At 56.6% G+C, this 10,233-nt stretch overlaps 1 protein-coding gene across 1 annotated transcript in view; it reads left to right on the top strand.

Moving 5' to 3' along the window:
* The first annotated feature begins 6,827 nt into the window (after nucleotides 1–6,827).
* RAMP1 (receptor activity modifying protein 1) overlaps nucleotides 6,828–10,233 on the top strand; it is a 34,231-nt gene continuing 30,825 nt past the window's right edge. Inside the window, exon 1 of the mRNA XM_039861565.1 lies at nucleotides 6,828–6,947. Within this exon, the coding sequence (XP_039717499.1) occupies nucleotides 6,896–6,947 (52 nt within the window). The 5' untranslated portion in view covers nucleotides 6,828–6,895. The remainder of the gene's footprint in view (nucleotides 6,948–10,233) is intronic.

Genomic DNA, 10,233 nt, shown 5'->3' on the forward strand with positions numbered 1-10,233 from the left:
CCGTCAGGGCCTAAGACCGTCACAAAACGAAGCAGGACCAAACATCCTGGGTGGGCCTGCCTGCCGCCCGTGACGGTCCTGGTCACGGAGGTAATCTGTGCGACTGAGCAGCTCACTGTAACAGCTTAGTTCCTTTTCAGAGAAATAGTTTTCCGGCCAGCATTCTATGTCTGTGGACTTTACTGCTTCTTCGCTATTGATCATTGGTATGTATTTCACATATCTACCAAGCACATAGTAAAACGTTTAACAAGTGTTAGCAATTATGGTCAGAATAATGGCCCTCCACGCTGTCCTGTCCTCATCCCCCAACCTGTGAATGTGTTACGTGGCTAACGGGCCGTAAGGTTACGGAAGCTGGGAGCGGTGCTAATCAGCTGACCTTGAAATGCGAAGATGATTCCGGATTATCTGGTGGGCAGGAGACAGAATCTGAGAAATGGCATTTCGAGGAGGACTCAACCCACTTTTGCTGGCTTTGAAGATAGGAAGGGGCCAAGAACCAAGGTGGGCAAGGGGTGGGGGAACCTCTAGAAGCTGGAAAAAGCCAGGAACAGATTGTCCCCTAGAGCCACCAGAAGCAATGCAGCCGTGCCAGCATCTCGATTTTAGCTTAGTGAAACGCGCATCGGAGTTCTCTGATCTCCAGAAATACAAGATAATTTTGCATTTTCTAAGCCACCACGTTTGTGCTGATGTGTTATCGCGGGAAAACCGTCAGGAACGATGTCAGATTGTTTGCGGGTTCTGTGTGTCTTTGCCTAAATTTTAACTCTTGGAGAAAAAGTTGTGTGTGCACTGTGAGTGTGCTATATACCCCAGCCGCTGGTGTGTACAGAGAACTTGTACCTTAATGACATGATAGGGCTGATAAGAACAGTACCCGGACACATCAGAGAATGTCACTGTTGTTTATATCATGGATGCTGATTGCTATAAATGACTTCGTTTTTCCTGCCAGGAAGCTGAGAGCTTCACTTCTAACGCTGTTTAAGACGGCTCGCGCTGCAGCCAGGTTTTCCAGGTTCGGGTCCCTGCTCCAACTTTAGCTATGTGACTTCCCTGTGCCTGAGTTGTCTGTAGGATAGAGGTGAACAGGGATTACCTGTTCTCAGGTTCTCAGAGGCACAGAGCAAGCCGCACGTCAGCCCCGGCCCCGTAAGACCTGCTGCTGGGGGCACGGTCTCGAGCCCCGCGCACTGGTGCATCTGAGGAGACACTTTACCCTGACTTCACTGTAGTATCCTGGTTTACTTTTATTCTGCTTTTTAAGTTTATTTTTCCTCTTCTGCAAATGTCTATCATCTCTGTCAATGTTTCTTAGAATGATCGGCCATAAATTAGTATGTTAGGGGACACTCGATTACAGATGATAACTCAAACTAGCGGGAGCATGGAAAGGGAGGCAGTTAACCTACGAGCTGACAGGTCCAGAAATGAATTCCAGTGAAGCTGGATCAGGATGCTCTCTCCCCCTCCCCCTCCCTTCCTCTCTGCCACTCATAGGTACACAGTCCTGAGTGATTGGTTCAGAGCTTCTGGGAAATAGACACACAATGTTGAGATTACAGAAAAGTGGCAGAAGCAGCATAAATCGCTCGTGTGTGCCCGCCTTGGAGTTCCCAAGATCAGCAGTTTACGTGAGCTCGGAAACCAGAAGCCAGGACACGAACGTCGGGGCGGTATCCTGGCCACGGAGCGCCATCAGATTTCACCATTCTCCCCCTAATCTTCGAGGGTCCAAGCAGTGCTCCACGTCGCACACGGTGATGGTGTCTTCCTGTGACAGCTCCTGAGTATTGTCTTTCGGGACCTTGACACTTTCAATGAGTATTGATTGGCTGCTTTATAGAACGCCTCTTGACTTTCATTTATCAACTGCTCCTGAGTAGACTGAGATGATGCGTTTTTTTGATAATAGCGTCACAGAAGTGCTGTGTCCTCAGTACATCTCGGGTACACGGTGTCTCTTCAGGTGATGTCGCCTTTCATCTCAGGGTAGAGGTGGCCTCTGCTGGGCCTCTCCACTGTAAAGTTACTATTTCTCTTTTGTAACTGAGGGAGATCTTTGAGTACACAAGTATCTTTTTTCCCAAAACTTGCTCCCTGGGTTTAGCATCCATTAGCAAACCTTGCCTAAGACAATTCTTCTTGTGTTTTCTAATGATGATTTTCTGTGTCTCTTCCTTCCTTCTACATTTATTACTTAGACTTTTTATTTAAGGAAAAGCCGTCCTTTCTCCCTGTTTATTTGTTCAGTTATTCATGTCACTGTGGACTCACTGGTGTTTGTTTTGTCCCGTGAGTCAAAATACAATACTATCGTTGCTTCTTTAGTCAGTCAGATTATTCCAGCTTTAGCCATTGGAAACTTCTTCAAGTTGGGTTCTGTGTCATTTTGAAAATTGCCATCCTTTTCCGAGTACTTGCTTTATCTCCTGACGTCGCAGGATATGTAGGCTCACGTCGGTCATTTCCTGCCTGATCCTTGCGATCAGTCGCTTCAACAAACTTTCCTTCTTTTGGAGGCCAAGGTCTGGTCAGCAGGTGTGTGCACTGCTGCTGGAGGTGGTTGTAGGCCTGCTCAGCAGGCAGAGCGAGGTCTGTGTGTGAATCCACGGAAGGCACGCCTATGTTTATTTATTGGCTCCCAGTGTACGCATAAGGTCATTATAGCATTGCTAACCTTCCCCACCCCACCGTGAGAAAGATTTCCTGGCCGGAGTATAGCTTTTGTGTACATCTTTGCCCTACAGGACGCGGTCACAATGCTTTCTAAATTTACTTAGGTTATGTCTTTGATTCCTGATCGCCTTCATGTGTCACGTGGTGCATCCGTGAAATAGTCTTGCGGATGGGAGGTTCTCAGCTCATATGTGTGTCTCACACCTGGTTTCCTGCAGTCACTCTGGGTAGATCTGACTTTCCTCGTGTTAAATTCTATGGTCTTGGGATTTTTTTTTAATTATGTTCATATCTAGGATGTTAAGGATTCATCTTTCTGGCGTTGGTTCTACATCGCCCTGAGCCCCTTCGCCAGCCTCTCTTCTGTGCCCGAGGTTTCCTCCGTCTGCCGTTGCTCTTTGCTGAGGTGGGCTGGCTGCGGGCGGCAGGGTGTGAGGTCACGCGCTGCCATTCGGGGATCGTTCCCTTAGTTGTCTTGCAGTTACAAAATTCGCCAAGTGATGCTGGCAGCATAGTTTTGCGTAGAATTTACTTTTCACTTTTTGTTTGATTGATTGACTGATTTTGGAGAGGGTGTTTTGGGAAGATATGCACCCAACTTTGCTTTTCACAGCAGGACTCTGAAAAATGGGGATGTGAAAAATGAGCTTGACGAAGCCGAGAGCTCCTGAGGCCCTGCTGTTCCTGTTTCCTGTTTCCCAGCAGTGTGCAGAGCAAAGCCCAGAACTGAGCAGTTTCCACTCAGCAGCGTGTTAGCTTGAGACACTCGCCCTCCCTCCCGAGCATGACGGATTTACTACCCTCATTGCCAGCCTGGCACTGAGGGCACCAACACAGCCTCCCGCTTCGTGTCAGCAGCTTACTGAAAAACTGTCCTTAGAACAGTTGGCGTTTCCCCTCTCTGCTTGGCGACAGCGGTCTCTGTCTGCAGCGTTCTCCTGACAGCGGTCCGCTCCCCTTTGTCTTCATTCGCTGTATGTCGAGCGCTTTCTCCCGCGGCCGCCTCCAGGGTTCTCTCTTACTAGGTGTGAGCACCTTGCCTGTGATGTGCCTTGGTTCCTTCGTTTCTTTGTTCTGTGATTCTTGTGCTTGGGGTTTATTGATATTCTTGAACTTATAGGTAGGTGGAACGATTTTTACACATTTCTGGCTGACAGGGCTCTGGCTGCACACGTAGGAGGCCCCTGGAAGTGATGTCACGGCTCTCTGGTGCTTTATTCTCCCACTCCGCGTCTTCGGGGACGCGGTGCTTACTTGGGAACCGCTGGGTCTTGTCCGCTGTCATTTTGAAGCTTTGTCAGGGGTGCACAGGGTAACCTCTACGGCTCTTCCCAGCTCCAGAGGCGGCGCCCTCCTAGTTACGCTGGTCTGCTCATCGCCGGCGTTTCCACTGCCGTCGGTGGGGCCTGGAGCTCTGGCCAGATTGTTCCCAGCCTGCTCCTCTCAGGTGGCTCTTGTCCCTGCCTCGGGTGGTGTCCTCGTGAGGCCCAAGGGGAAGCGCCGAACTCTCCCTCTGCGGCCCTTTCCCCTCCAGAACCCTGCCCACCCCAGCCGCCCGGGCTTCCCGGGACTCTGGCTCCGTCTCCTCCACTCCGGGCTCTGCCTGGGTCCTTCCTGCCCTGTGGTCTGGAAACTGGGTGCTGAGCAGCCCACGGGCTCACCGCACTGTGTCCCTGCTCTCGGGGTCCCTGCGGTCTGCGGTCCCGTGTTCTCATCTGTTTGGCCAGCTTTTCAGTTTAAGGGGAGGGGTAAATGCAGTCTCTGTTGCTGCGTCGTGAGTGGAAGCAGAAATCTTCAGTTAATGTAGAATTTTTCGTAGTGTTGACGTATACAAATTGTGTCTTTTGCCCAACTGCACGTGCACAGCATGTGGCCATCTTGCCTTCCCTTCGTCTTAGCCCAGCACCGTCTGGACGCAGGCGCTGGGGGAGGAGTGCTTTTCCACGCCTCCTATGACCAGTTAGCGACACAGCCGTGTCGGACAGAATCTAGCAAGGCTAAGTTGTCAACGCTTGTGACACGTGTCATAGCTGTAGGGACGAGTGTTAGAGTTCGGCCCACTTCCGCCTTTGCAGAAGGGCAAACCCACAGCGATTGCTGGGCATCGTGCCCAGGCCCCTGGCGCAGGCGTGAGAGCCGTTAGGAGGGAAGTGTGCACCCCACGCCACTTCGGCATTCCCAGGGGACCGTGGGCGTCCAGAGCGCACGCATCTGTTGGGCGTGGGGGAGAATGGAGAGGGGAAGGGCGAGTCCCCACCAACCTTGCCTCCCGCCACAGCTGAGCTTCAAACAGCATTGCAGATGGCTCCTGCTGAGCCGGGTGATGAACGTACAGGAGTTCCAGGGGCCCTGCGTGACGTAGGAAGGGCCCAACTGTAAGGGGACGCAGAGAGGTCCCCGCCAGGTGGGAAGGGTGGCCCACAGGGTGGAGGGCACGTCTGAACACAGACGCATGCTTGTCTCCCTCCCGGTGGCCTGTCCCCAGGCTGGGCCCCACTCATCTCTCCCGCCATTACCACGTGGCATCGTCGTGGCCACTGCCCCTTGGCCCTGGGCTGCAGTGCCGTGAGGCACTCCTCCCCACGCAGCCTGAAGACGCCCACAACAGCCGAGCCGGGCGCCCCAACCCGCAGCGCTTCCTGAACCCTGGCACCTGCGTTTCTGACACTGGGAAGCCACCCCACTGGCTTCGCCTTCCTGGCACGGGCTTGCAGGTGGTAAGGGCTCAAGTGTCTGTGAAATGAGCAGTGGGAGGCCAGGCCAGGCCACCCCATGGGACGTGAATCCCTAAGGTTCAGGAAGAGGGCTAATCCAGGCAAGGGAGCATGTGCCACCCCCACCATCCAACACAAACCCTCACAGGACACCTGGGGCTCCCAGGTTATCTGCATTCTGGCCCTGAGTGCCTCCTAGCCTGTGCTGGGAAGAATGGATGGGTGACCACCTGGCTGTCAGCTGCCTCCTGTTCCCTAAACTGACAGCAGGTGGCTCTGTCTCCTTTGGTTTAGCATCTTTTTCAGCCACTAAGGCGATGCCACCACTGCACCCAAGGGTGGTGGTCGATTCATAAGGATGAGCATAAATTTATTCAGTTGCTCAGAGTCCTTGGAATAGGTTGTTACAGGACAGAGCCCTGCAAGGGAGAAACTGTCCCCAAGGAGCTTAGAGCAGCGGCCGGCTGGGCTGCCCAGGCTGATGCCTCCGAAGTTTGTGGCCCCGCGAAAACCCACACAGCCTCCCTCCTTTTCTGCTTTTCAGGGGTTCTCCTGTGTCACCCCAGGAAGTCCTCCCATCACTCGATAAAGGAACACAACCACGCTTCTTGTCCCCTGCCCCATCAGCTCTCTATGTAGATGCCAGGGTGACTTCCCAAGGCAAGTCTAACGCTGTCACCTTGCTACATAAGCTCAGGTAAAACCACCGGGAGCCCTGCGCTTCCCTGCGGGGTCGCCCGTCCTCAGCGGCGTCCATCAGGCCTCCTTGCAGTCCTTGCACTGTTCTCGGCCTCTGGCCAGCCCGCATGCCCGCCGTGCCCCTCCTCCTGTGCCCGTGCCATGCCTCGTCCCCTGCATCTGGCACTTACTCCAGCTTCGTGTGCCCGTGCACTCTTTTTAGGTTACTGTGAGTCGCCCCCAAGCGCAGAGAGTCTTTGTCCTCACGGGATACCCAGTGTCCGCCCCCTGGGGCACGAGTGGAAACAAGGGTGGTCTTGGCCTTTGGTGAAACAGGCATCACCACCCCCCAGGCCCGAGTGGCCAGACCCTGGGGGGAGGGGCATGGTGTTTGGTGGAGACCGAGGCGCCCCGGCCAGACCAGTTTAGGGTTTAAACCGTCGCTTGCTCGGGGAACCTTGCAGGAACGCCCTTGCATTGGGGTCACCTCCCCCAGAGCCCAAGGGTGCGGTTCCGGGGAGGGTCCCGAAGACGCGCTGCTCACCGCTGGGCACAGCTCTCCCGCCCTGTCCCGGGGACTCGCGTGGGCCGGGTCGCCTGGCCGGTTCGGCCTCCTCCGGCGCCCGGGCAGGTGCTGGCCCGCCCAGCGCCCCGCGCGTGGCCCTCGCCGCCGCCCCCCTGCTCTCACGGGGCGGCCGCCACCCGGGGCGCCGCAGTGGGCTGGGCGGGCCGCCTCCCGCCCCCTCCCGCCGCCTCCCGCCCCCGGCGCCGCCGCGGCTCAGTCCTGGGCGCGGACTCGGCTCGCCCCACAGCGCGCCATGGCCCCGGGTCTGCGCGGCCTCCCGCGCCGCGGCCTCTGGCTGCTCCTGGGTGAGTGGGGCCGGGGTCCCCGACGCCGTCGCGGGGAGGCGGGCGCCGCGAGCACCCGGGGCGGGCGGGGGCCCGGGCGGGGTCCGCACGGGGCTGCGCCTCCGCCCGCGGGAAAGGCGCGCGCTGGCGGCTCCGCGGGGCCGGCGCCCCGGGAGGAAAGGCCCCCGCGCCGCGCCGCGCTCCCTGCCGAAGGCGCGCGCGCCGCCGGGAACGGCACCCTCGGGCGCCCGCGCTGGCAGCCGGCGGGAGCCGCACCGGCCGCGCAGACCGCGGCCCTTCTGCCAGGAGTCGCTTGAAACGGAAAACCTGAGCCTCGCGGAGCGGCGCCGATTCGCACACAAGCCCCCCGCCCCGGGGTGTCCGCAGAAGGGAGGCGGCCAGACGCGGGCAGACGCGGGACGGCCTCGGCTCCTGCTCGCTCGGTGGGGAGGCGCGTCTGGCTAATGGAAATTCTAAGGGCGACTCGGGGAGGTGGCAGGTCGCGCTGGGCCTCCGCGCTGGGACAGACCGTAAACTGAAAGCCAGTGGGGCAGGACCGCGCACCGGCCTCAGCGAAACAGCCAGCGATGGCTCCACGTCCCTGTCCACGGTTTCCGTAAACTGCTAAGGAAGCTTCCTCACCTTTCGCTGTTGGATTCGTGTCGTGTATTGAGTTGACTTGTAACAAAAACTAAATAGGTCGTTTAAGTGGAGGAATCTGGTGGCCCCTGGAAGGCACGCAGCCGTCACTGGTACCCGAAGCGGTTCCCAGAACAGGTAGTGTTGCTTAGAAGCGCCTGCTGAGAGGTCCCCTCCCCGCTGGTTCTGCTGAAGGGGTGCCCCCCACACACGCACACACACACGCACACGTATGCACACACGCACACGCATGCACGCACGCACGCACGCTGGTTTTGCAGCTGGGCAAGCAGTTTGGGGCAATGTGGCTTGTCCTAGACATGGCCAGGGCACCGGAGGAGAGGCGGCTGAGGACAGCCGAGGGGTGCGCCAGCCCAGGCCCCCCTCCGCACACCTCCCCAGGCGTGTCGGGTCGGCCTGAAACCCTAGCGCCGGCTTCAATACATCTCATCTAAACCCCATCTCGCCACTTCAGTGTTTGGGCTGAAGTTCTGTGAAGAGCAGAATCTTAAAACATTCTTTTCTTCTGCTGTGTTGGGATCCCCTTGGCTTGTCATAGAACTGACTGTTTTTGGTTTCCTAAGAAATGAACATTTCTCTGTCAGGAAGGCAGAGAGCTGGCTTGTGTCCTTTTTTTTTTTTTTTTTTTTAAATAAATAAATGTTTTCTGCTGGCATCCAGAAGCTGCACCCTCTAAAGCTTGTATAAATAAACACTATGTCATGATCGCCTATAAAGACCTTTTTTGTTTACCAAGAAAACGATACATGTTCTGGGGAAAATCCAAGTCCTATAATATTCCGAGTGGTCTGGCTAATGTCGTATCTCAGGAAAAACAAACACAACTTTACAAGGTTATCAGCAAGTTCGTCTTTGGAGCCCAGCGGTAATTAGTAGAATGTGGAGCACGCGGTATTTCCTTCCCTGGTTGTGGCTTGAGCCAGCGCCCCCCCCGCCCCCGCCTTGGGGACAGCGATTTTGTGCCCAGGACAGCAGCGTGGAATGTTTTTAAGTACGCTAGTCCATGGATTCCAAGACGTCTGCAATGGTTTTACTCTGGAGCTCTCTTTCTTATCCAACCTGCTTGCTTTCTGCACATGGTTACTAAAATCTCACTCTTCTATGATTTCTTTTTGCTCTGGGCTTCGCGTATGCACCTGTTTAGAAGGCTCTGTTATGACCACGTGTATGGCAAGGTTTTTATGCGTAGCCACTGCACAGTTTTCCATCCATCAGAAAAGAGGGCATTTTCGGATGACCCAGAGTCTTCTGCAAATGCGTTGTACGTTTCTGTTTTTCCGAGCCACCTTCGCTTGGAGCGCTGGCCAGCGCTGACTCATGTGACCTCCTCTGTCACCTGTCCTGGGAAACACGCACCCCCCACCCCCGGGGTCATGCGGGGGTGTTGTGGGCCTCTCTTGCAAGGCGGTATGTTTATTGAAATATGTGACTTTATATAAGTACACTTATAACTGTTGGTGGCCAGCCGCCTGGCATCTCACGGTAGGAAATGCAGTATGTGCCACTTCTTCGGATTGTCCCACTACTGTGAATCTGGAGTCAGATGTAGTGCCGGAGCCCAGATCTGGAGGGTTCCCATTTGCCGACCAACGCAGCATGTCTCCGTTCACTCTCCCCGAGCGTGAGCTGCGGCGGTTCCCGAGCTCTCGTCCGCCTGCCACAGGCACGTGCCAGTCGGTGTGCGTGTCGTCCGTCCCAGGCCGCTGTGTCTGCGTGGAAGGGGTGGTCCACAGCGTGACAAGGGACCGGTCAGCTGGAACCCTTACTTCAGGCAGACAGCTTGCTGGGAAAGTCTCCCCCGGGTGATGTTTTCCCCAGAATGAACCAATTCCGCAGCTTCTGCTCAGTCCAAGCTGGCATCTGGCAGAGTGTGACGCGGGAGCCCCATGCTGTGTAAATGCTAGTGCCCGAGAGTGGCCTTGGCTGCCGGTGTCCCCCTGCTTTAGCACAGAGCCTGTGTTTCCCAAGGTGCATCTGGCATGCTGGGCTGTCCCCTCAGTGTGCCCTGACCCAGGCCTGCCACCAGGACTGGCTCAGGGAGGGCATGGGACCGAGGCTGGATGACCTATGTCTTGTGGGTGCTGTGGGGGACTGTCTCTTTCCTTGGCCGCACCTGCCGGGTCCCGTGCTCTGAGCCACAGAGAGGTGGGGACACCTGTCCATGACCAGACAGACAGGCCTCTTCAGACACCTTTCACGCCCCCAGATGGAGCCATGGGGTGGACTTTTCAGCCCTGTGACCCCATCACATGCGAGCTGGGCGTGTCCCCCTCTGGACAGTGCCTGGTGGGTGGCAGGCGCTCGGTCGGCTCTGAGAAGGGCCCTGCCCAAGAGCTCTTTATGCCACCGGGGACTCGGGGACAGCCGGGAGGAGGACCGCTGTAGCCGAGAAGAGCGAGAGGCCCAGGCCGCTGCGGCTTTAGCGCCTACCTGGGCCTGTGCACCTGCCTCTGCCCTGCAGCCTCCCCAGACTGCCTCGGGCCTCCACCAGCCCCTCCCCCACAGTCCCCAGGGCAGTGTCACCTGCCCTCCCGCCCTCCCTCTTTCCAGCATGACCTTGGGCTGAGGAATGCAGGAATGGCTCTAGAGAACTCGTTCGTTCCCAGCGAGGCGGGTTATGTCAACACGGGAGGGTAGGAGGGCTCCC

Source organism: Pteropus medius, unplaced genomic scaffold (genome assembly GCF_902729225.1).
Source record: "Pteropus medius unplaced genomic scaffold, Ma_sr-lr_union100, whole genome shotgun sequence".
Taxonomy (NCBI): domain Eukaryota; kingdom Metazoa; phylum Chordata; class Mammalia; order Chiroptera; family Pteropodidae; genus Pteropus; species Pteropus medius.